This window comes from Trichoderma gamsii, assembly GCF_001481775.2.
Source record: "Trichoderma gamsii strain T6085 chromosome Unknown Scaffold_37.2, whole genome shotgun sequence".
In the NCBI taxonomy this organism is placed as follows: Eukaryota; Fungi; Ascomycota; class Sordariomycetes; order Hypocreales; family Hypocreaceae; genus Trichoderma; species Trichoderma gamsii.
Genome location: NW_020171374.1, coordinates 222,964 through 248,741, shown reverse-complemented (window position 1 = coordinate 248,741; position 25,778 = coordinate 222,964). Strand labels below are relative to the sequence as shown.

At 50.2% G+C, this 25,778-nt stretch overlaps 5 protein-coding genes across 5 annotated transcripts; 3 read left to right on the top strand and 2 right to left on the bottom strand.

Moving 5' to 3' along the window:
* Positions 1–766: 766 nt before the first annotated feature.
* Positions 767–1,092, bottom strand: TGAM01_v208626 (hypothetical protein; the record flags this gene model as incomplete). Its single annotated transcript, XM_018806253.1, has 2 exons — positions 767–832; positions 901–1,092. The coding sequence occupies 2 exons, from the start codon at positions 1,090–1,092 to the stop codon at positions 767–769; spliced, it is 258 nt and encodes an 85-aa protein (XP_018660504.1).
* Positions 1,093–1,562: 470 nt separating this feature from the next.
* Positions 1,563–3,167, bottom strand: TGAM01_v208625 (hypothetical protein; the record flags this gene model as incomplete). Its single annotated transcript, XM_018806254.1, has 2 exons — positions 1,563–2,769; positions 2,830–3,167. The coding sequence occupies 2 exons, from the start codon at positions 3,165–3,167 to the stop codon at positions 1,563–1,565; spliced, it is 1,545 nt and encodes a 514-aa protein (XP_018660505.1).
* A 255-nt stretch (positions 3,168–3,422) lies between these two features.
* TGAM01_v208624 (progesterone binding protein) lies at positions 3,423–4,171 on the top strand (the record flags this gene model as incomplete). Its single annotated transcript, XM_018806255.2, has 4 exons — positions 3,423–3,513; positions 3,741–3,775; positions 3,836–3,893; positions 3,993–4,171. The coding sequence occupies 4 exons, from the start codon at positions 3,423–3,425 to the stop codon at positions 4,169–4,171; spliced, it is 363 nt and encodes a 120-aa protein (XP_018660506.2).
* Positions 4,172–10,469: 6,298 nt separating this feature from the next.
* TGAM01_v208623 (hypothetical protein) lies at positions 10,470–13,286 on the top strand (the record flags this gene model as incomplete). The annotated part of the gene is made up of 6 exons (XM_024550376.1): positions 10,470–10,954; positions 11,023–11,301; positions 11,376–11,603; positions 11,668–12,468; positions 12,522–13,080; positions 13,140–13,286. 6 exons carry the CDS (start codon positions 10,470–10,472, stop codon positions 13,284–13,286), a joined length of 2,499 nt encoding a protein of 832 aa, XP_024404885.1.
* A 9,566-nt stretch (positions 13,287–22,852) lies between these two features.
* Positions 22,853–24,463, top strand: TGAM01_v208622 (hypothetical protein; the record flags this gene model as incomplete). The annotated part of the gene is made up of 1 exon (XM_018806258.1): positions 22,853–24,463. The coding sequence occupies one exon, from the start codon at positions 22,853–22,855 to the stop codon at positions 24,461–24,463; it is 1,611 nt and encodes a 536-aa protein (XP_018660509.1).
* Positions 24,464–25,778: the final 1,315 nt, after the last annotated feature.

Sequence of the window (25,778 nt, the reverse complement as noted above, 5' to 3'; positions counted from 1 at the left end):
CCTCAGATCAGCCTGGCCCCAAAGACTAGAAATTCCTAGGGATGGACGGGCTCTATTTAGCGAAACCGGACTAGATTTGCCGGCTATAGAGCGAACATGAGCCGCACATGTGAGGGCCTCAACTCTTGGTGAAACACTAAACGAGATCGAATAATTCTCAAAGCTACGGTACTTTGTTCGAATTGGCAGCGCATGATGTAGAGACGCTGTTTACGACGATGGCGATAGCATACAAGCTGCGGGGCTAGTGACTTGCATTGATAATGCTGATTTGCCCCTTACTTGTCAATAAGCTTAATAGGCGGAGTGCCAGAGTGGTTAATGGGTATGACTAGAAATCATATGGTTTCGGCCTCGCAGGTTCGAATCCTGTCTCCGTCGGCTTATCTTTTTGTCATTTTTTTAATTCTAATATTAATGTTTCTGTTTCTACAAGTTCTTTTTTCTTATTCATGTGAATGCTCTTTCGTCGCCAATGAGAACCAATTGCAGTCAGTTAGGTGCCTGATATCTTTCCAATTACAAAAAATTGTCGTTTTAGTCTACATACAGTTTCCGCAGCCTTATTAAAAACGCCCTCCCATATGTTCTCCCTATCAATACACAGCAGCCACATCATCTACCAATTCCAGTTTACATTTTTTTCAAAACTCCATTCTCGACATACCACCCTCGCGCCCGATTTCCAACATTAAACAAAAACATTAGCCGTATAATAACCAGCACCGTGCACAATTCCACGCAGTAAATGCACTCCACAGTCCGATCAGAAGTCCCCTTCAAGCACGCCAAGTTCCACACCAAAAGTACGAGTTGACATCTGCGCCACAGCCTAATGTCGTCTGCGTAATACATGACTATCGCAGCCATGGCCATCAGTGCCACCATGAGACTCAGTACCTGCTCGAGGACGAACTGGTCTCGAAAGAGGTAATAGTCTTCGATGCTGATCTTGCTGATGAGCAGAGATCCGCTGAGAGTGCGGTTGCGGAGGTTGACGTAGCCGGTCCAGAGTGTGATGGCAGGCTCTATTTTTTGGAAGAAGAGCTTGTACATTGGGTGAATGTATGAGACGCCGTTTGAAGGAGCCATTGTAAGGGTTTAGAAGAGAGCAATGTAAGTGATGATTTTGGGTTGTCAATGTGACTGGCTTCAGATATTGAGTATACAGAATTTTGAAGTAAGTTTTTCTTTTGCAGCGAATGGCAGCTGTTGGGTAGCTATTTATTCAACCCCGAAAAGTCAGTTCAGGCTTCTTCTGCCTATGAAGACTTTTTTCTTCACTCTAATTATCGTGTAAAGCCAAGACGAGGCCAATGCTCCATTCCGCTAGGCAGCCGCTCAGCCGCTCCACCAGATCAGGAACTGGAAATTGAACAAAAAGACGGAACAGCAATCAGTGAGCACTCATACTAAGCCGCAATAGGCTCTGGCCGAAATTTGATGTTGGGAGTGCATACTAATAGCTGGGCTGTGTAACACATGATAATACAGTAAATAATACATTGAGCCGTCTCTAATGGCCTTTTTTCCAACTACCATACATCTCAATTCTTTTCCTTTTAAGCGTTGGTCAAAGATGCAGTCGTAAGCTTTGACAGGCCTTCTTGAGCCTGCTTCACCCCCTCGGAAAAGTCCATCTTCTTGCTCATCTCAATGCACTGATTGTACTTGTTCCTCGCCAGCTCCGGCTTGCCCAGCATAGCTGCCACGTCTCCCCAGTTGCAGAGCGCAACAGCACATGCCTCGTCGCACTCGGGAGTACGATCGTCGTCCTTGACATCCTTGGCGTGAAGGTATGCGTTCTTTGCCCAGTTCAATCCCGCCTCGAGGAATTCCTTACGCGTCTTTGGCATGGAATCGTTGAATAGCTCCTTTAGACCTTCAGACGGCTCCATTGTGCCTGCAGTGTAGAGGGGTTGCTGAGCAAATGCCGCTGCCAGGTTGTTCATGATGACTGCTCGGTGGCAGGGGCTTTCGCACAGTCGTAGGGCCTGGAAGAATAAGGGGATGGCGAGCTGGAACTGAGAGCGGCGCTCATAGTCTCGACCTAGCGATTCCATTGATCCTCCAAGTTCTTCGGGACTGAGCCACTTTTCTTCGCCGGGTTTGGGACCCTCGGTTCTGCGTCTTCGGAATTCTTTCAGCGAAGATTCGACTGCCCAGACGAGATGGTTGTGAGACTGGTCCGGATTGAGCACATGTTCATCTGCGTATAATTCACCCAGCTTAACGCTTGTGGAAATGGCCTTCAAGAGTAGTCGCTCTCGTTTGTGCCACAGAGTCTCGATGGGCTCTGCAGGCGCAGCTTCGTCCGCCTCCTCCTCTTTAGCCTTGCCATCAGAAGCGGGTTTCGCTGCAGCGACTTGCTGTTGAGCATCACCAACATATCTTCCCTGGTCGTTCACCTTTCCGTCCTTTACAGACTGTTCCATGACATCAACCCACTTCCTGCAGTCTCCGAGAACTGACTCAAGCACGTCAATGGCAGCTTTGTGGCTGTTAATCTTCTCAAGCCAAAAGGCGACTTGTATCCTGATGCCCAGCACCTCGTCAGAGAAAGGATCTAGCCCAACTTCTGTGCACTGCTCCATCGCCTTTTTATAATATCTCAGAGCAAGCTCGGGATCGGGTTTGTAATTGGTGTAGTAGATGGCGCGGCGCAAAGTATTTGCGACAGGCTCTGGGTATCTGCTGAATTGCGAGTTGTAAAAGGTATTGATATAGGCTCGGATCGCTACCGCAGAGAAGACGAGTGTGAATACTAAGCTACATAGTGTTAGCACAGCTACTTTCATCCAAAAGGAAGTAATCGTCTTGAGTACATACAGAAGAATGTTCATGGTGGTCACGGCCGGATTCTCGCGATACGACCGCCGGATGCCTTGAGGGCTCAGCGCCACCACGAGATTCCGCAGACTGACTCCGAGAGCGCGCCCAATAAACTGTCGAAAGGTAATTTGAGGCTTCTTAGTCGTCGATGCATTGTCTCGGGGCGACGGAGTCGTCGATTGGAGTCGTCTCTGTTCGGGGCGCAGAGCTACAACAGCCCGCAGGTGGACGGTTGCCGTTGGGGACTTGACCTGCACTGAGAGCAGCCCCGTCGTGGCATGGCGAAGGCATTTGCCTCCAGCCGGCCGCAGCGAGGCAATTGCAGATATTGACATGGCAGCTCCAGCAGGAATCTAGTAGCTGCTGAGCACATGCAAATTGAAGATGAAGCTTAAAGGCTGGAAATCTTTCCCCATGACGGCATGCGAGCGAATCTTTGGCGGCATGTGGTCCGTGCGCCACAGTTCCCATTCGCTGTGCCGAGGTGGGGGAACAAGCACTGAAAGCCGAGCGAGGCATCAACTCTTCCCTCTTTCTAAGCTCTTTTGCCTCGCATCGCATAGTTTCTAGGACAGAAAAATACCGAAGAGATGTCTGGAAGATTTGAACCCAAGACTCCCGTCCAGCTGGACCCTCCCAAGGACGACCCGATATCTCTTGAAGACTTGGCGAAAGCTGACGGTAAGACTCTGAGCCCCTCCAGTTCTGCCTGTAATGTCGGTTCCGCAGCCTCGGGACGTCAATCTGAACAAGGAATAGCAAGATTGGCACTACAGTTGTGGGAAATCATGAAATCGTCTCAGTAAAAATGAGTCAAGATGGCGACTTCTATACCAGCCATTCATCATAATCAACATCTCTTTAGACACTGGACGTCTCATGAACCCTCGGCTAATTCGGTCTTATAGGCACAAACGGAGAAAAGAGCTATGTTGCAATCAAAGTACATCTCCAAAAGACTTCAACATGTAAATAAGTAGTATAACTAACAAAATCGCTGCAGGGCAAAGTTTATGATGTGTCCGGCAACAAGATGTACCAGCCTGGGGGCTCATACCATGGTACGTAGCACATCCGTACTCATATGCATAGTTGACCCTCGCTTTCATCTACCTATGCTATCTCGTAAACATGCAGTTAAGCTAACGATACAAATATAGTCTTCGCCGGTAAAGATGCCTCCAGGGCATTAGGGATGACGTCTGTCAAGCCAGAAGACGTCCGACCAGACTGGCACGATCTTCCTGATAAGGAAAAGGGCGTTCTTGAGGACTGGATTACCTTCTTCTCCAAGAGATACAACGTGGTGGGAGTTGTAGAGGGAGCCACTAACCAGTAAGTGGCCGGTGTTGTGTGTCAGAACAGTATGTATATATGAGATGTGAGCTTTGAAGAGTTGGCATTACTTAGTACTACACCTCAACAGTCATTTTGTTTCTGTAATAGCTTAGCACGCACCGGAAATATGTGTATGGGTAGAAAAATGACGTGCCGGAACCGGAATCTCAGCAATCTCAGGGTGATATATTGCATGCATACTCCGAATTGCCGAGTTCACCAATATCCACGGGGCACTCACGCTATCCATCCAAAGCTAAAAACTCCACTCGGTCAAAGCAAGACTCCCAAATCACCGTCAGAAATAACATGCATTGGGCGTCAATGTCATAGCTTACAGTGGTACAACCACAGACCTGATGCCATGTGAGTGGGCCGTACCACAGACTGCTTGCAGCATGGACATCGTAGAGAGATTCTATTCAACTAGGCCGATATTCAGCATGTATACGCCCATATTTCGACAGCCAGCAGTAAAACCGATACGAGTCATGTCAAGCCCAAAGTCTCATACATTCATGTAGCATAAGTCCTTTGCAGGTCCTCACAGCTTCCATAAGTAGGTACCATACGCCCCCTCCTCGTCTCGCAAAATTCGCACCATATAGAGCTATTCACGCACCAGTTGGAGTCGTAAATGCCACGCCCAAGCAGTAGATCGAATTGGGTAAAACATGCATTCGCCGGCATTGGGCTCTTCGGGATGCTCCCTTCCTTTCAATGCCATCTTGCCACGCCATCTGGATATCTCCGCAAAGCAGTAGGAATAGCTTCCGTGTGGGCAAGCATTACGCGCCGTGTAACCTATGCACACTCCTTGCGTTACCGTAGCTGCTAATTTAACTCGCCAGAAGAAAGTGTCAAGGACAAGGAATCATCTCGTAGCGGATTTTTCACCTTAGTCTCTCGTCTTAATTAGCGTCAAGGGGTGCCCTCGTCTACCACGTAAATGTATGCATGAATCAAGCTATCAAAGTATCACTCCCCCCCCTCTCTCTCTCATATTAGGCCTTGTCAGTTTTTTTTTTTTTTTTTGCCTCCCAATCCAGACCCGCCATCAGCCGCAAATCCTTCCAGTTATATACGAATCGTGCGTTTATGCCAATAAAAAAGTTTCGACGTACACTCCTCGGAGACCATCTCTACGCCCTGGGCATCGGCAACTACATGTACATACCCCCCCTACCCCTCCCTTGCTCGCTGAGCTTCATACCCAGTCTTCCATCAGGATGTAGCAGTGACATCCCATCAAGACCTCCGATGTGATACACCCTTGGAAGCACACTCGTCGCACGGTACGCTTTGTCTCCATGAGTTGCGGAGCACCTTGACGCCCAGACACCCGTGGTTGGGATCGTTCCGCGCGAAGTGACAGTAGGACTTGAGCCGTACTTGGGAGTGGTTACAGGTGAACAAGAACTCTTCCCAGTCGCACATAGTGGTCGCCAATGAGTCAAAATAGCGTAGTCTCTTTCAGCTAGAGGGAAGGGAGAAGTATTAGCGAGATCACATTAGCAGCAATACGATATGTGCAGTGACATGTCATCTCAATCTTACCGTAGGGTTGCAGTGAACAAAGCTTAGTATATGGAAATTGTAGTCTTCCGTATACAAGGTGACGATGTTTTGTAGTGCCGAATCTCGAAAATTGAAAGAACAAGAAGCCAAATGTGTTTGAGAAATGGGCTTGAAAACCCTTTTATGTCTACTTTGTACTTCTCACGGCCTTCGACTCGGCCACATGGCGTTTACTCGCCATGTCATGGCAGAACTCCCGCAAACAAATACATCACCCATTCACTTCATCCAGCCCCAGGAGGCGCTGAATCACAAGTGCCTTGGCTAAACGCCCGCATGGCAGATGTCGTGGTACAAGTATGCCCTGATGGCAACGCTCACGCTCTAAATCCGAATGCGGATTTTTTAGCATAAGCATGGTGGAAGAAGGAAAGATGAGGGCCAGTCAAATGTGTCAGCTACGTGGTGTAACCGTGTAACCCTGTTGATTTCAAACAGGTTGATTCTCATAGTAGACTTGCTCACTGAAGTCCATAAAGAGTAATTCATGTTGTGCAACATGCTTGGAGCCTATGAAATGAGAGCTCTTTTGTTAAATGTAGCAGTAAGAGGAGAAAACAGCCGTAGTACAGACTGATCTTAGATCTTGGAGTAGCGTTATCTAGCACACCACTAGATGCATATGTGGAACATAAAGGCCTTTCACAAACCTCAGCCTTTCGTATTATGGTGGTTGGGCGAGCTGAGACCTGCATAAACACTTTCTCAGCTGCGTACGCGCCCTGTCGAGGGCTGGATAGCAACCCATGTCGGGTAGAAACCCAGAGAACAAAAAAAAGCCCAACCATCGGCTTCTTGCCCATCATATGTAGGCTAATGTATGTAATGCTTGCCATCTCTTCTTGCGCGCCTATCATGTCCGCATCCCTTCATGTCCGCATCCCTTCGTTAGCCGGGGGCCTGCCCCCATGAACCGTGTCTTGGGCCACGATGTTTCCACGTCTCTTCACATAGAAATCATGGCACGCACGTCAAGTGGTAGAGGTGTGTAATGCAGAGCTACCCGGAGCAAGGGGGGAAACCCCCCGAGTGGCACCTCCTGCGTCACTTGAGAGGGCGTATGCTCCAGTGTTGTTATGAATATGAGGCATGAGGAAGTACCGAATTTGTCCAAATAACAGGGCTGAGATTTATTAGATGGGGCCCACGACGCCTAGATTGATCTTATTGGGACTGGATGTGGTTTCCGGGTACCTGGGCTTTGCCTATCATAGACGAGTGAGAGTCTGCGGGTGGAATCTTATGGATACGACAAGTCAGACACTCCAAGGTCGAGCATCCGTGGTAATCCTGCTCCAGTGACTCTAAGCGACGCAGATGACGACGCATGAATCTCTCACGCAGGAAGATTAGTAGTAGATCTTATAGTATATACATTGGACCCATCCCGGTCTGGCAGGGCTTGCGTGGGTCATACGATCCTTTCGGAAGGACGGGGCCATCCCATAAACAACAAGTCAATATTGCTGCAACGACCCCCCATGGAAGCTGTCTCTGTTCTTAGCTAGTTGCATATGGCGAGCGACCGCTGTGACGTGAGAAAAAAAGCAATTATATTTGAAACAGGATTTCTCCCTTCTACTTATTGAGCTCCGTCAGTATGCAGCCGGCAGGCTTCTCCGACCCAGCCATGACTTGGAAGGAATTCCAGTCTCAAAGAAGTGTGGCATGCGAAGTATCTCGTATTTCTACTTCTTGTTAGAGTTTTTCGGACGCATCGTGATGCTAGGGGCTCCCATAACCTTGATATTCAATGACTATAGATACCCCTTTCTGCTAAATCTGCTAGTATAAGCAGCAGTTTGAAATTGAGAGGTTTTCTCGAAATACCCATGAATGCCCACATACCTTTGAAGCGTGCGTCGGCTTTTGTTTCTTCATTTCCTGGCTGGCGGATTAGCAGATCCATAATTGGCGACAAGGGCCTTTCTTTGAGAGTGATAGGTGACACCAATAATATTATTGCTTCTCTCGGGTGACTTACACAGCACGCTGCAAACCAATTGCATTTTGGAATAAATATCATAGGGCGTCTCATCTACTACAAAAAGAAAAAGATGATGGGATATCACTCAGGATCGTAGGGCAAAAGACTCTTTATCAATAATGTCTACTTTGAAACAATTGTATCCCCTGCCATCGTATCATCAGCAAATGGGGCATATGCCCCATTCGGTCAGTGGACAATATACTGTATGTTTCACGACAGCTCATCGCTGCCAATACAGCTTGTCAATGAACATGTTTACATTGGCAATTTGTATCACACTTCATCTTCGTCCAGGAGTGTGAACTCACCTTATTAGGATAAGTAGAACACGTTCTATGGACATACGTATATCAACATGTATGTGTTGTACAAGTATGACCCACATATAGAAATAAGCTTCTACAAAAATACAGCATGGGCAAAAACAGAGAATAAAGTAACAGCAGTCTTACATTCTCTTCGACATCTAGAAGCAAACTCAAGCGTGCGAGGACATAAGTCATGTATATGGAAGTAGCGATTGAAAATTACCGACATCGGAAGCTGTATGTGGTCTGGAGCAAACGAAGTCTCGCTTTTGCTCTAGATGCTCGTATTCACTGGCAGAGGCATATTATAGGCGTTGAAAGATTAACCAAACATTAATTGCTAGTCAGTAACAGAGTAAGCGCAAGGCTGTCGCTACATGTCGTTCCAATACCCTCACAGCTGCCCAAAGGTTTCAAAAAAGCAGCCCGAATCTATTTTTAGTTCGCTTGGATCAGGCTGCGGCATTTAGCGAAAGAAACATTTATTAATGAAGGTGCAGATATAGTACTGTTGTTCTTCTCTTCCATCACTCTACCTGATGTCCACGGGGACCACATCGCACTGACTAACGAAAGACCATTTCAGTATGCCTAACACAATACAAATCAGATAGCGCCTGTTCATACGAAAAGCATACGAAAAGGCTACAAAAGGGCTATCTATATTCGCCAGCATATTTCACTTGATGCTATCCATGGATCTCAACGACGAAGGACGGGGTCTGCGCGCTTCAACCCACCCTACACCTGCCTGTTCAGGTCTGTTACAAGCCTTGCATTTACAGTTACTGCTATTATGACATGGCACTCTAAGCTAACCATCGCCATCTTTTCAGCGCAGGCCAGGATAAGCTTTTTATATATCCTTGATTAGATGAGCCAAACCCCAAGCCGAACGTTGGCTTAGAAACCCAACATGAGGCAAACTGTTTGTTTGCCTTGTCAAGAAAACCGGGGCAGCAGCCTCAACTCATGCAACAGCAGGCGATAATGGACAATTACAGGAGCCACAGAATTTACAAGCCGCAGCTCATCAGACCCGCAACGTGGACGTGCGACAAAGCGCAAGACAAGCGCAGATGGCGACACGAGTCGTGATTTGTGGCATGGGCAAAGAGGGCTGTGCTGGCGATGACATTTATCTGCACGACATGCGCCGAGTTGGTTGAGAGCCAAGACAAGAGTAGGTTGAGGAGTGGAGAGGGGAAATGGCAAAACTGAGGACTGCTCGAAAAAGAAAAGGAGGGAAAATCTCCTAACAACTAGAAGGAAAAAGCGGACAGATCAGGGTGGAATGCCCTACCAAGGCATGATGCGACAAATGGCTGCCGGGAATATGAATATCACTTGGGGGCGGAAAAATCTTGGGTTTCGGCTGGGTCGCGGACTCTTCTGCGCCTGTGACGGTTGCCTCGCGGTTGCCTTGCGGTGGCTGCCTTGTTAGTCGCGGTTGCCTTGCGCTCATGGGCTCCTGCCATCGCCAGAATGCTCTTTCCTCGTGCGCTATCGGTTGAATTGCGCAGTCTGATTGGGCCAGCGCCCAGATCCCGTGCTATGCCCGTGCACTGCATCTGCATCTGCATCTGCATTGCGTCTCACCGAAGGCCAAAAGTGAGGCGAGAGGCATTTCATCATCGTCGGTTTCAGTGCCGGATATCGGCCGCCCTCCCGGATCGCCAGCGGTATCGACGACTCGTTACTGGCTGTGCGCGACGACATCCGCGTCTCGAGGCCCATCGGCGCAGCTTTTTGCCAACAAACGATCTGGCTGCCAGCGCTCATCTCAGCCACCCCAAGGCCCTTTTGATCCTGCATCGCGGCAGAGCAGCGCATGTCCGCGCGACGCCCTAGTCGTTGACCGCCAGCTTTGGACGCTGCCAGCTGTTGTTATTACCAGGCGGTTGCCTCGCCGGTGTCTGGTTGCCTCGTCTTGTTCTCAGGCCCTTTCGTCTCTCACTGGTGCAAAGCCGCGGGACAGACTTGGCGGTGATGCTCGACCCAGCACGGCGCCCTTTTGCTGGCTAATGCTGCCCGTCCTGGCTCTGCTGCGTGTGTATGTGCGCCTTGACTCTGGTCTTTGCTCCTATTTGTTACTCAGTGTTACGCTTCACTTCCGCTATTGAGGCTGAGGACATCTGCAGACCGACTCAGGCCCCTCACATCCCGTCGTGCTCCCAAATCCCACCCCGCTGTTTTGAGTCCTCGACGACGCATATTGATTCTCATCATCAACTGAGCAAAGCAAGACATTCTTCAGGCCCTTTCTTTCCTCAACACTGAGACTAGATATATCTCGTCTTTACTCCGTCCAAATTCGCCACAGAGGCAGGCAGTCTAGACGCATACATCACCGGACAGGCGGTGCAGAGCCACGCAGGTATTCGCCGCACAACGGCCCTATTCGCACTAGCTTCTAGCCCAACATGAGTTCTTCTCGTGGAGAGAACCCTTTTGTCTCATACTCTGATAGTATTCTCTATGCGTTCTATAATGGGTCGGACGATCCCTGGGTTGCTCCCGGCGCCATCCAGCCGGCACAGTCGTTGGCTCCATCTCGCTCGTCCACGAATGGTTTCTATACTGGATTGCCAGGCTTCCAAAACTTCAGAAGCCCTCCTGTGCCCTCTGATTGCGATACCGCTTTAGATTCTGGCTATGGGGGCAGCCGTACTATATACAGCGCCATTGAGAGCGTCACATCGGTCAACGAAAATGATGGGTATACGGAGGGTGCATTCCGCGATCCCCAGGCAACAGATCATCCCCTTGACATTGGGAACTTGAATATCTCTCCTACAGCGACTTCAATATATAAGACGCCTCTGGTGCCATCTCGCCCAACTGCCAATGCTAAACTCCTCCACTGCAACGTCTGCGGGGCCAACGTCAAGACGAAATCAGAGCTCAAGTATGTTTTGACCAATGGCAATTGTGCCCAGGCTTTCTCCTCGTCACCTACTTACTAATAGGTCATAGAAAGCATAACCACAGGCACAACAGGCCGTATAAATGCGATTATAACAATTGCCCCAAGGCTATTCGAGGTTTCAGCACGACCAACGATCTTAGTAGACATAAGAGAACGGTCCACCGTGAGCATGATAGCACTGTGCCTACCTTCATCTGTCGCCACGAGCCTTGTACCCTTAAGAAGGAAAAGCTGTGGCCAAGGGCTGATAACTTCCGCAGCCATTTGACTCGTGCTCATAGTATAACACTTAAAGCAGATGATGATCTAAGAGACTATCGCTACTAGTATGTGTTATCCATTCTTCGTATCTGATTCCAAGCTGTCAGATATAGATTAGATGCTAACATCTAATTTATAGCCCAATACCAACAAGGCCGCATGAAGTTCGAGATGGCAAACTTTCAATTGCCAACATCCGTTCCGAATCGCGATCAGCACTACCCCCTCGTGCGACTCCTTATATAAGTCGCCATAGTGACTGTTTCCAGGGAAAAGAAATCGGGTGGCCAACTACTGATAGCCTTCCAGACTTTTCAGCCCGAATTCATGGTATAGATGCTGACGATATCGAGCACCATCGCGACCAGTATGTATTTTTGAAACGGTTGTTGTTTTGCGACAAATCAGACGCTAACAACATTTTCCAACAGGCCAGATGAGGCAGAGTTACATGCCCTCCGAGGCGTGGGATCATTGGTTGCTGATGTTGATCCGGAGTCTCGACCAACGCAGGTGCAAGATTCGCCTGATTTGCGAAGTAGCCAGCTTCCAACGGGCGCAGTGAGCCAGCTACAAAAGGAATCTCCAAAGCAGAATCACCTGCTGTTAGCCCGAAGCGGGTGCGACTCGCATTTGGCGCCATCAAATACCCTAGACGGCCTCAAATTGCCCTCGGCTCTTGGTTCCCAGTCTCTTGTCAGCGTCAGCGATGTTGTCGCTGGGACGCCAGTACATGAAGATTCTTTGGAAGAATCTATGGCGGCGCTACCTGACGATGAGCCAGCGCAAGAAAGTTTTGACCATGATGAAGGCATCCCAGTCGAGGGCGAAGATGAAGTGCTTGGCCGTCATGATTCATTGGCAATTGAGACCATGTCACTCGATTCATCCAGTCAGTCAAAAGATAGTGCTACTCAAAGCGGCATACCTGAGCTCCAGGAAACAGACAATGGTCTAGATAATGACTTCAAAGCGTCTACGAAAGAAGCTACCCTTTCGCCCGATACTGCGGAGCGTCTAAAAAGCATTCTGTCAGATAAAGATGGTTTGCATGATGTTCTTTCAATTCTCAAAAAAATTCCTAAAGATCTGCTAGAGAAAGCACTAAAACAGGAAGAGCAGCAGCCACAGCAAAACGAGAGTGCTGCTCCTAATGATCAAACAGGGAGCTCGAAAATACCATTAAGGTGTAAAAAATGCTTCAAACCATTCTCCCGGGCGTGTGAACTTAGGTAACTACATGGCATCCAACACTTTGGCCTTTTCTAATATATCATCATTACAGGAAACACATGAAACGACATGAAAAGCCTTATGGATGCACCTATAAAACGTGCCACAAGATGTTTGGTAGCAAGAATGACTGGAAGAGGCACGAGAGTAGCCAGCATTTCCAGATGGAATCCTGGAACTGTGATTATCCGCGCTGCGACAAGGTTTTGCCTCGTCGAGAGCTATTCAAGACTCACCTTCAGCATGATCATCAGGAAAAAGATAGCCAGATAATTGAGAATAAGCTAGAAAGCTGCAGGCTGGGCCGCCATTGCGACCCACGCTTCTGGTGCGGGTTTTGCGATCAGTTTATTGAGATCAAAGAAAAGGTGGTCAATTCATGGACAAAGAGATGCGATCACATTGACAATCACCTATTCGGCAAGGATGGACTGACCAAGAAAACCATGGCTGACTGGTGCTATCTCGAAGATAAATTGGCAGAGGGAGATTCTGAGTCTGGCAAGAAGCCCAAGGCTGTGGGACCTTTGTCGAGATCCGCGAAGAAGCGGAAGGCAACAGACGATTTGGATGTGCGTTCTACCAAGAGATCCAACGTTCTCTGGATATGCGTAAGTTGCTACACTTTCGGTTTACTACATGCAGTTTGCACTTCTAACACGACGATCAGTGCGCCTGCAATCATTCCGAAAACTACCATGTAAGCAGTCAGTGTATGAACTGTTGTCACAAGCTTTGTCATCACTGCAAAATTGAACAACTTCCGGATTTTGAACACGAGGCCGATCTAATGAGCCAAGAGGAGGAGGAGAGGTAGACTAGGAAAAAGGGGCAGCAGTTGCCATGTCGAAGTTGTCATGCTAAAGTTGTCGGCCAAAGCTGTCGGCCGATAATCTTTTTTTGGATATTAAAGTCGAGTTCGTAATTTTTTTTTTCCTTTTCGTTCTCCGAGCCTTGCAGGTGGACTGTGAGGGTACCTACATTAGCTTCCAAGTATTACTATTATTACTGCCGAAACGATGCAGTGTGGTTGTGTGGGATGCGCAGCCTTCTTGTCAAAGCTTTTGTCTTTTGTGTGTGTTTAGCCATGGGAGAAGTCAATACAAGCGATTGTGTCTTGAGGCGCAGCCACAGAAGAGTTGAATGAATCCTTGCGGGATAAGCGCCGTCGTTTGTGTGTAAAAGCCAGAGTGCTACCTACCGAGTGCTACCTACCGAGTGCTACCCAAGACGATCCGAAATTAGACGCTGCACACAGGCATAGCCTTCATGTACAAGGCGAATAGTATCAAGGGGGAGAAGAGAGATTCGAAGTAGCATCTAGATAGTAGCGGGGAGAAAAGAAGACAAAAGAGGCGTCTTGGTGCCTATTGCCTCGACACCAGCGCATAGGTTGCCTTTTTTTTTTTCGCTCTTCGGGAGCACCCTACAAAGGGGTTCTTTGGCGAAGGATCCCACCCTCCCTTTTCTTCGGTGAGACATTTGACGTATGTCTGGGACACTTTTTTTTTCCACCTGTCTCTGTTCCGCCTCGTAATAGTGCATTAGCGTTTCGGCGAAAGCCAAGTGGAAAAATAGAAGTCCTAAATAGTCCTAAGGGGGGGAATGGCTTTCGGAAAGGGGGCCAACTTAGAAAGAGAGAGGCAGGCAGAGAGAGGCGGGATGAATGCAGCGTGGTAGCCGATGCTACGGTCTGTTGGTTGAGAATCTGGCTATTGGCCGGGTTATCCGTCTTGGTCCCAGTATCATCACTAGCAAATTTCTGTCTAACCTAAGCTTACCGCGAATGGCTGTCGTCCTTTTTCGGAGAAGTGAAAGTCGGCTATTCCCAGAACAACCTTGGGGGAGCACTTGTCCGAAACACATATATTCTCAACTTGGTAAGTCGAGGTACTGCTCGCATGTGCGTGATGCTCGTATTTGGATGCCGGTAGGCTGATACCACGTGGGGAGAGTGAGATGGGCAAAAGATGGTGGGTGCTACTAGATATTTTTCGCCTGCAAAGACGGGGATATCTTGCTTCCCTTCCGGAAAAAATTGGGATTTCGTTGTCCTTCGTCTATTTGTGTGTGTAAAGATAGGATAAGCTCGACACCCCGTAGAGACGAAAAGAGCCGGAGCAATGCCCCGAATGTGGATGGTTTGTAGAAATGGATTGTGAGGTCATGTTACTTCGAAGCGACTTTCGCGCATTAGCTGGCATCTGCTTTCGGCCAAGCTGATGAAGAGCGCCTGTACTAACCCGGAGAGGGCTGTGTGCTAATAGCAAGAAGGGACGATGCTACGGCACATCTGTACGATGGATATATTAATCTGAGTCGTCAATCAAGGGTGAGATTTGGGTAATGGACGAGAAAGAGAGACCCATACTTGCATGGCGGGTAATGCACTCTGGTTCTCCGTGGGAGCAGTACCATGCAAAAGGAAGAGACTTGTTACTAGTAGTAGGGTGCATGCGCTACTCGAGCAACAACTGCCAAGTAGAGGCGAGGCGTGTTTTGAGCTTAAGCAAAGATTCGTATCAGGGGGCAAGCTACATTGTCAGTATGGCTGCCAGCTGAGCGTGGATGAAATTGGCTTAGCCAAAGAGATGTGTTTCCCAAGGGTGCCAAAGGAGGGCAAAAAGGCGCCAGCGTCAAGTAGGTATGTCTCCAGGCGAGGTAGTGGTACTGCGAGCGATGCACAGGAGATATGACGACGGAGGTTTGACTGCCGTTCCAGCGACACGGACGCATTGAATTGAAACCGAAAGTTCGAAAATAGTCACGGGGTAAGTACCGTGGCCAGGACCTCGAGGCTATCACATTAGCTATACTCCAGCAAGTTGTTGGACCTGTCGGTAAGTGCTCTAGCAAGTTGCGCCAGGCAGCCAGAGTCCATCGGTTGGGGGCCGTCGATTCAGTGCCGTTTGTGATCACGGTGCCTTGCCTAGATCGTCTCGCTTTTGTGGTCTGTTTGGCAGCAACAATGGCTCTATGATTGGCGCCGGGCTAGAGAGGGCTGTTCTTCTGCGGGGTTTCTCTGAGCAGCAATGCAGAAGGATCCAAACAGGCCAGAGCTATGATACAAAACAAAGATAACAGATGAAGCAAGAGATGGGATGAATCGCCGCCCGCTGTCAGCTTGAAGACACCATCCTCGATGCTTGCTCTACGCACTTTTTTTTTTATGCCGAGTAGGCTCAAACAACAACAAGCAACATGACAACACCAAGGCCTTGGCGATGGGCCTAATGAGTCGTAATTTTGCCTCGTTTTGTTTTTGGGGTGGGCGGCGAGTGGCATCAACGCTGGCTCGGTTGCCTGTGCCGGCTTCAAAGTGAGCAAATGGCGGGAATGAAGCACAAATGCTCTCAACACACCCCAGGGCAAAGACTGCAATAGAGAAAGGCACCGATTGCTTTGCACCTGATGCATCGCTTTTTTTTTCTCAAGGCCTGGGCCGTAAGGCGGCTTGGAAGGCGTAAGTTTGACCCAAACTGAGATCGTAAATAGGTACTTCGTACACGGTGCCAGTATCATGAGTGCGAAGCATGTACAGCTAATGCATCTCGAGATGGTAACTGATACAAGTCCAGGATGAGCGGCCGACAACCCACGTGGCTATGTAGTAGTAAATCCCGAGGGGGCGTGTCCGTATTGAAATCCTGGTCCGGCCTACTAGTAGTAAGCTACATACGTGCTGCCACTGCTAGTCCAGATGCTGCTGTATGTATTTTCGAGTTGGTATAGCGGCATAGGCCTAGGTACCGTAGTCTTGGGCTTGAGCTAGCCGGGGACTTGGATGAACGTAGAGGTTGATCTTATGTATACGTACAATACTCCCACTTATGCTTTCCGCAGTATGTCGAGACTATAACATGCGCAGAGCAATTCCCGCTGCCGAGCATAGAGTTAGTGGCTTGACTGAAGTTTGGCCGGGGCCAAGGTGGAGAGTACCTTGAATGGAGCGTTACACAGGCCGAGACCCCTGCTCAATCCGGTGCTAATCTCGGGTTCGAGAGACTCTGGGGAGGGCCTGTTTCGAAATTGCCAGATTGGAGTTCCGGAGTGCCTGTAATGCTTTGATTCGAGATTGCCAATGGTCTTCACCAAGCCTTTAGATGTGTGGTGGGGGAAAGGGGATAGATATGACGATGCAGTGGAGCAGGTATCACAGCGTTGTAGAGGGGAAAGGAGGGGCAGGGCCAGGGAGAGTTCAGCTCCGTGTAATTCTTTTCCATGCGTAGCTTATTAGGTGTCTTGGACGGCAAAACTATGTAGCTCAAAGAAGATGGTGATGGAACGTTTGCCCAAGTCATCCCGGGCTTGAATAAGAGCAGCCGATAGTCCATCAAGCTTCGTGGCGCTTCGCCGAACACTATCATGGAAGACATAATGGCCTTATGGAAGCATTGTCAGAGTGTTAGCTGGTATTGCAAATGGTCAATCACGTAGAAGGTTGCTCGGTATCGGCTGTACCGACATGGTGCTCCCGCAGTAGGCACACTAAGGCGGCTGGCTCATGGTGTAGTAGAAAGCTCCATCGGGCACTCATCGGCATCTGAGCAGCGGAAAGTTCTAGTATGGAGAATTTTATCTCTACACCATCAAGAGAGATCGGCGAAGACTAGCATGTGTTGTTGATGGACCCTGTCCTGCTGTGCGCTCGCAAGCCATCGCGATGCAGGCTTATCCCTGTGTAAGTGACATCTCTCTCAACACGAGTAGGGGTGCTACCAAGCTGGCGCTCTTTTGTGCGTTGACTGACCCCCGGTTACTGCCATATCGAGAAGTACCATAGTTATCTGCTTGAGCTTGTGTCTTGGGTGTCTTGGTCGACAGAATTTCAAATCCATTGCCACGATACCAAAATGCTGCTCCGATACCCTTGAAAAGCTTAAGACACTCCCCGGCCAGGTGGAGTCCGACCTGGTTCTTTCTGATCCCTCACAGACGGTGTTTGGCGTTGCTCTTGCCTCTTTGGATCCTGGCCACCCAGCTTTATGCTCACGCCCAAAAGATTTACATTCGTGACAAGTCATGTGTGTCTCGGTCGACACCGCTCTGGCAAGTTTTGGCCGCAGTAGCCCGAAAGGCTTTCATTGGTCTATTAAGCGAAGCTGAAAACTTGGGGCTTGGGAGGTCCCGTTACGAGGTCTGATGCGAGTAGTTTTGCGATTTGAGCGGATGTGCTTCTCGGTGCGTGCGAGGAGGGAGCACCACTTCGAGCCTTGGCTTCGTACTTTCTAAACTGCTCGACCAGCTTCAGCCCGTGGATTCTGCCTGTATCGGCCGGTATAAATGCCCGGCCCGATTGATTGAACCGGACTTGTCAAGCGTTGCACTTTATTTTAGAGCTTCTCACACCACAGTATTTGCCTGGCCAGTAAAAGCAAGCGGGCGAGGGTATATCAAGACGCAGCCGGGTTGAGGCACAGCACCGAGCTGAAGTCTGCAAAACAGCCAGGGAGACAGCACATCTCCGTGGAATCGGCGTCTTGCTCGGCTTCTACCACCTGGAGCTCGTTGTGGAATTTTAACCAAAAGCAACATTGCCTGCGTCCCTGCAGCTGCCACTGACGTATTGGTAGCCAAGCAATGCTGGTCGGCGATAGAGCGACTAAGGCAAGATGCAAATTAGCGTCTATGCAGCGAGCGGCTATCCCTATCCTGTATTTGACGCTCACGGTGTCCAGAGCGCGCACGGTGAAACGGCGACCGAAAATGCGGCGTAGATATGCAGCGGTGGTGGCACTGCCCCTAGTAGTAGTGCCTTTACCAGTTGGACACCCCGACGAGCCAGCGGGGTGGATAGGGCTGGAAAGAATATTTCCGAGGCCGAAAGGATCAATTGCTGTTTTTGCTGACCAGACCGTGCCTGGAGATGTAAGAAACCGACGGTGTTGTTCAAAATGATGGGAAATGATGGAAAAGCAAGAGTTGGACGAGCAGAGAGACGGCATTGCGATCAGAAGTTGATGGAACATGAAGTCAAAATAGAACAAAAACGGATAAGACGCTGCCGCAGTCAACTAGCAGACGCGAGCTGGAGTTAGCGACTCGCTAGGCCTGCTAGCTCTGGTTTATGGGGAGAAGAGCACGCGAAGGGGCTTCCCGACGACGGAGACACGGAGATCTGCCGAGCGGGAGGGGCAGGCTAGCAGCTCTGGTCCAGTGCTTTGGTCGTCTTGGTACTAGCGGCAGCGTGAGAGAGATGCGGGTGGCGCCTGGAGGCAGCATGATAGTGCAAGTAAAAACAGCACGCTGTGGCTTGTTGGACGTGCAATCATCATCCGCAGAAACCTTGGGTTGGTAGCACAGAACACGGCGGAAGCAAGGGTAAATGATAGGAAGTGAAGTGGAAAAAAAGTAGGTACCAAGTTCGTATCTCGACCGATAATTGCCAGGGAAAAGGAGCACGAGAAGGGGGAGAAGCGCCTTCAGAGTCCAGGTCTAGACTACAAGCCACCGCTCTGCCTAATTTATGCGCGACAGCCAGCTCGGTCAAAGAGGGAGCGCGGGGTTCTACTTGCCTTAGTACTGGTAGTGCTGAGAACATTTGCCTACCTAGTACCTAGGTATCTGTGGGTGGTCGCTGGTAGGAGCCAAAATACTAGTATTCAGGGAGCTCTCGTAGATGGTAAACTCGAAGAGGGCATCAATTCTATTTGTCAGAGGTGCCAGAAGCGCACACCCACTGAGGGCTTTTGCTTCTGCCTTGACAGCTAGAATGAAGACTAGAACGTTCTGGTACTTTTTTTTGGAATTACCTCGGTAGTCCCTAGTATCTGGTACCATCGACCTGGGATGAAGTCAGCACTCTATGTTTGCAGGGGCAAGGCAAGGTTCGTATCCAAGCCCAATGAGCTACACTTGCCCACCTGATATGATACATGATATCAGAAGCACGCTCCGTCCAGACGGTGCCGGCTATTGTTACCCTTCATTTTTACCAAAAGCATCGATTCATGACTGGGACAGGGTATCGAGTCGCGGCGCTCAGGCTCAGGCATTATCCCTGGGGGTAGGTGCTAACATTCGTACCACCTCCATTGGCATCGACTGGCTCTCAAAGCTCGATGCGGGACTAACTAGGACCGCAGTCTGGTTAGCAGCAGGGAACTATTGAGGAGATTGTAAGCAAATACTGGAAATCTAGCGCTAAGTCGATGAAATGGGTCGAGATTTGCTGGAGATGAAGGCGAGAGATTGGATGAGGGAACGGGCATGCCGAGCGCTGGGTTGCAAACCCCCGGTATGGCTGCAGCTCCTCAGCGAACCAGGGACGATTTGAAGGCAGATGTCACTAGACCGCGCCTCATGCTGGTGGATGTGCCAGTCAATTCGCACGGTAATCGCCACAGTTGATGGGCGAGGATTGGTTAGCCATCGGCTGTGGCTGCAGCAACGGGACAGGCAGCAGCAGCAGCAGCAGCAGCAGCATCACCAGCGGCCTTCGAATGCAGTACTGTAGCATCAACATTGATAGCAGACTTGGTAGTGCTTCGGGGAGAGCCTGCATCGTCGTCTCCGCGGTCATCCAACCTAAGCATCACCATCATCGCCGCCTCCGTCATCAACGCCGTCATATGCAATGCAGCATCGCGCACAACTTGCGTCAAAACCGCTTCCATTGCTGCCACTGCGGATGCCATGACAGGCGGCGCGCCACTGACGGCCACTCCCTCCAGTGGCACTCCTGTGGCTCCTGTGGCTCCTGTGGCTCCTGTGGCACACAGCACCTCTGTGCATCGTTCCTAATGCTACCTGCATCTCGCAGCAGTTGTCCTCGCTCCGCCTTTTCACCAGCTCTTATGCCTTTCCCCCTCCCAGTAAGGGCGGAGCGTTGGGCATGTGTGTCGCACAGCACCTTGCATCTCAAACCAGCAAGTAATCTTCGGGGATCGTCTGCTATCTTTTGTTTCTCTGTTTCCTGCATACGCCGAGTAGCGTTTCACAACGCTCAGCTGCCCCAGGGGGGCTGGATATCTGAGTCTTGGGATGGAGTCTCAATCCTTTCTTACCCACCCTCTCAGGCGCAGGCCCGCTCGTTCCTGAGCCAGACGGCCAGCGTATGAAACCATCGCCATGCGCGCAGGACGAAAGCTCTCTCGTTGTCCAGGCCAGAACGTGAGACAGCCATCTCAGCGGATCTCGTACGATATCACCCCGGCCTGCTTGCGCGCAGAACGCCCCCACACGAGGCAACGGACGCCAAGAGAGACGACATGCTGGGAAGAAGAGAGCTTGAGACCAAACAGTTTTAGCTGTTTCGATGCAAGGTCATCGGGCTGAAAGCGAACTCTCCCCGCCCCATTTTGGCGTGTCCCGGTCTCTTTACACAGAGTGGAGCGACATTAGCGCTGCCTCATGTGCTACGTCGATTCGAGCTAGACTCGACGCTCACCCGGAGTAGCGGCGCTAGAATTAGCAGCTGGAGTTGCCAGTAATAGGTACGGCCGCCTGGACAAGGCGATCAGCAGTCCCCCATGCGACACTGCGCTACCACTACAAAGCATTTTTAGGTGCTGCGATAGAGATGACGCTGCCTGCACCAACCATCTGGAGTGGACCTACGCCTGCACACGCCTCCTGTCGCGCATCGCATCTGCTCGTCTGCCCGGCATCAATCTCTGCTCTCCCGCCATCACTATCTGCTTCGGCCGACGTCCACTTTTTTTTTTTGGGCAACAAGAACAGGCTGCTGCACTATAGCAGCGGTTCGGGGGCTAGAGAACCCTGCTCGTCTCCCGCTGCCGCGAGCAATTGGCATCTGCACTAAAGGCCCGGCCCTGGGATATTCTGGCTCGTCAAACTCTTCTTGAGTAGCGCGGCCAGTACCCCAAGATTTGGCGTCTCGCCCGCCATTTGCGCACGAACTACCGCCTTCAGGCTTCAGCCCATGATTCCGACGGCCCATGGTGCGTGGTGCAGATTGGCAGATGCCCCTTGCCTGTCTGGCTGGCTGGCTGGCTGGCCTGCCTTTTCCTGTCCAGACTGGCCTTGACTTCCAGCTTCTGGCCGGCCACCTTTCGGCCACCTCGCGCTGCATGCCCCGGGACGGGACGAAAAGACGGGCGTTGAGAGGCAGCGAACCCTTGCGAGGCTGAACATCCAAACTAACTCGTGTATCACAGCATGTTGGCGATGGCGGGGGGCTGCCTTGCCGTCGACGTGCCCTTCAGCGCAGTTGTTTGGGGGGCTTCCGGCCACGGCATGGTTCACATAATCTTCAAGGGAAATGAGACGGCTCCGAGCCAGGCTCTGCCAACTGCCAACTACCAACTGCTGTTCTTCACCACAAGGAGTACCTATGCCTACCCAGGCCGGTAATTTGTCGCGACCAACAACATTCAGCAGCCAAGCCAACAGCACAGCACGCAGCAAAGATGCCGCTGGAGATGGCAGCATTGCAGCCTCCGGCACATGGGGGCTGGCCATGCTACGCTCCGTCCATGACAGCATAAACTCGGCCTGGATGCCACGACGGGTACGCTGGCCGCATCCAGAGCGCGAAGCTGTGCTATGTCGTCGTCTAGATAGCTTTTCTTCTTTGTCTTGGCCAGAGCCCCCATGCTACAGTATGCTCCCATGCTTCGCCCCAAGGCTGAGTTGAGTCTACTGTAGGTAGGGGTGTGTGCGTATATGATGAATCTGGATGCCCGACGACACTGGACCCCCCATCTCAGCGGCACATCAGACTAGGCCAAGCCAGGTCAGGGTAGCAAATCCTACTTCAGGATACTTGATGCTCTCTCCACACCCTCCGGCCAGGATTCGCACAGCTCTGGCCAGGGTAGGTATCTCAGCATGCATCTACAGTGCAGTCTACTAACCCACGCTGCCAGGCAAAGAGTAGCCGTCTTGAGGCTCTGTCCCTGCTCGGCCACCGGCGTACACTTAATATCTACCAGCTGGATGGATCTACTATCAAGCCCCGATCCATATAACAGGCCTCAAGTTCCCCATCCTTTCGGGCCTTGGATCATCTCTCCATCGGCAATACAGCTGACTTCCTCCTTCATCAATCTCATATATTGAACCCACTGCCCTCTTCATCTTCTTCTATCTTCCATCATTTTGCCTCTATCTATTACTCGGGCTCCCACTCACAGACCAAGCCCTTTGTTGCCTCTTTCATACTTTATATATCCTCACACGATAAAAGAAGCAATAGCCTCCACCTGCCTGAGCTGTTCTTATATGGCATCCTTTGCCACACTCTTCACTACTCACATCCTTGCGCCTTGAGCAAAGCAAAGCTAGCTCAACATCCCTCATACTAGCCATTGCTGCTTCTAAAGTGCAGTTCTTGGCTTCTTTTCCCCCTTTCAGCCATCAGGGAAAAGGGCAGACACTCAAATTGCGACCACCATTCATCCTTCTTCTTTCTCTTCATCAATGTCTTCCTTCTCCGCAACCGGCGCCAGAAACGGTGGGGTTCACTATGGCTATGGCCAAGTGCCCACCGAATACCCAGCAACATCCATTTCACCATACAGTCAACACATCCGAGAAGACACTTTCTATGAGTCAATTGACCCTTCGCTCGGAGACTCAAACTCTCCGGACGCTAGCTCGCAACGTTGGCAGCCAGTCTCAGAGCTGTCATCATGCTTTCAACAGTCTCCAGTCGACATTTGTCTCGACCCTAGGCTGACTCGTGATACTCGCAACGACAGCATTTATCAAGCTGATGGTGTACGAAATGGGTCGCCGTCTTCTTTCCAGGGCTCGCCAGTGTTTAGCTTGGCGAAAAGCCCATCTGTTGGCAGCGATGGTAGCTATGACGCGCCTCCGACGCCACCAGATGCACATGGCAATGTCATCACTCTGGGAACTCCCTATGACTCTGATTATTACGAATCCAGCACCAAGCAGCCAGAGGTCAGCTACTATCCAGGCTCACAGGACGAAGACGTTCACGAGCATGTTGCAAACCCAACATACTACAATGTGGAAAGCCATGAGTTCAACGGACAATACATGTTTGGCACTATTCCCCGCTGCAACTCTCTGGGCCATATCAGTGTCCATGGCGCACATATTGATGCTGCCAATGCCAGCGCTCGCCACTATTCTCCCTGCACTAGTCTTTCTTATGTCGACTCAGCCCGCCATATCAAAGAAGAGAGCATGCCACCAAACACTGAAAAGTGGGCGTCGACTACCAGGGTGGTGAAGAGACGCAGCCGCGCCTCGCAGTATCGCTACGATCCCATCTCTACTGGCAACCAAGCCTCTGCTGGTCACGATGTGTCGTCACAGGGTGATAGGAAGCGCAAGGTTTACAGTGCAAACAAAAAATTCTGCCACAAGTGCAAGAAGCATTTCCCTAGCCGGGCATTGCTTGACGAGCATACGGGCAAGGTCCACCCCCGGCCTTACATCTGCGTCTTCCACTATGCGGGCTGCACCGCCAAGTTCGATGCCAAGAACGAATGGAAGCGCCATGTTAGCACGAAGCACTTGGGTTTGAAATACTGGGTCTGCATGGAGGGCAAATGCGCCGATGAGCGACAATCGTCGTTCCAGCAACGTGCGGGCCTTGTGCCGAACGGCAACATTTTCAACCGCAAGGACCTGTACACCCAGCACATTCGGCGCATGCACTCCAACATTGCCGGCCAGAGCACAACCGACTACAAGGGTGCAGACGCCAGATCTGACTTCATGGTCAAGAGAATGCAAGAGGACGCTCTGCGCATCCGGTGTCGGCTCCCAACCTGGATGCCTTGCCCCGTGAAATCCTGCAACAAGTCGTTCAAGGGCAGCAACGCTTGGGACGAGCGCATGGAGCATGTAGCTCAGCAGCACTTTGAAAACGCGGCTACCGGCAAGGAGCCACCGGTGGAGTTTGGAGGACTTCACGATTACGTTTTGACCGAATGGGCGCAGCGATCCGAAATCCGCATCGTCAGACAAACAGACATGGGATGGGAGCTCTGCGACCCCCTGAAGGGCGACACAGAATACAGGATGGTCACAGCCACCTCTGAAGGCGAACTGTAGGCTTTACCTCCAACGGTGTTGCATTCTTCTCATCAATACGGTTTGGTTTTAGCTTTTTACTAGTGCATATGGGAGGCATTGGCATGAACTTGATCGTAAAGTCTCTCAGGACACTGGCTTTATCTAGCATATGATTCTATTATTTCTCACGTCTGTACTTTTTTTTCTTTCTGTTATTGTTTGTGTGTTGTTTGCTGTTATTCTCATCAATACATGTCCTGTTATGATACCATGATTCTTCAAAAGAGGTCAAAATTTCATTTGTAATGGGTAGACAGGGGTGGCGGAGCAGTTAGAAAATGAAGTACGATTTCTTTCCTCAATTTACTCGCAATCACAAAACATCGTTTCATTCGTAGGACTGGCTGATGCTGAATTACAACTATGTTCAATGTTATCCTTTCAATCTTGGGCCAAGCCCCGGCTATGAGAATTCTCCAAGCCACAATCCTACTTTGACCCAGCAAGTCGGGTTTCCTAGGATTAATCCCCCAAACTACGAAACAACCCCCATCATCCATCGTCTGATGTTTTTCTCCCGGGGCTTTGTGCTTTCAAAAATCCTAAATACATTTCTCCACAAGGGACAAAACGGTCAATGGGGGTTTCAGCCTCGCAAAGTTCAACCCGCACTTTCGGGCTCGGCAGACAAAGAGCCTCAAACATGCAAAGCCAGCAACAATCACCACCATCCACTACAATCCCGTGTGGGGGCTGTTTCTGTTGGTCTGCCGTGCAGAAAAAGGCGATAAAGCAACATAAACAAGGCGAGGCGAGTAGCATTATGGAATCTCGGCGCCGGACCTTTCAGCCGAGGAGGAGGGGAGTGATTGCCAACCAATCATTGTTTGTAGATGATGAGGTGCTGAAGCAAACACGCAGAGCCGTGCGGGTTTTTGACTTGTAGGTTGGTGATTTAAACTTTTTTATACAATACTTGCCTATTATTCAAGGGGGGGGCGTGTTGAGAATGATGGAAATTTAAGAAGAAGGAAAAAAAAAGATGCAACAGGGGAAGGGATACAGTAGGCAATCTATCTGCCTTGTCAGCCCTAGGAGGAAGGAGTTTTTTTTGGGCTTTGTGTTGTTTTAGGGAGGGGGGGTGTGCATGTATATATATGTATGTATGTTGGAAACAAAGAGAGAGTGACATTGACGAAAATGGTGAAAATTGCTTTGCTTATTGTTTGATTTTTCTATATTTCCTTGTTTTATGCTGCGATGGCGGTTGATATACGTGTATGCGGCGTGATATATGTTTATGCCCTTGTTTTTTCCGAGAGTATGTATGTGTTGGGCACTGGCAATAAGACGA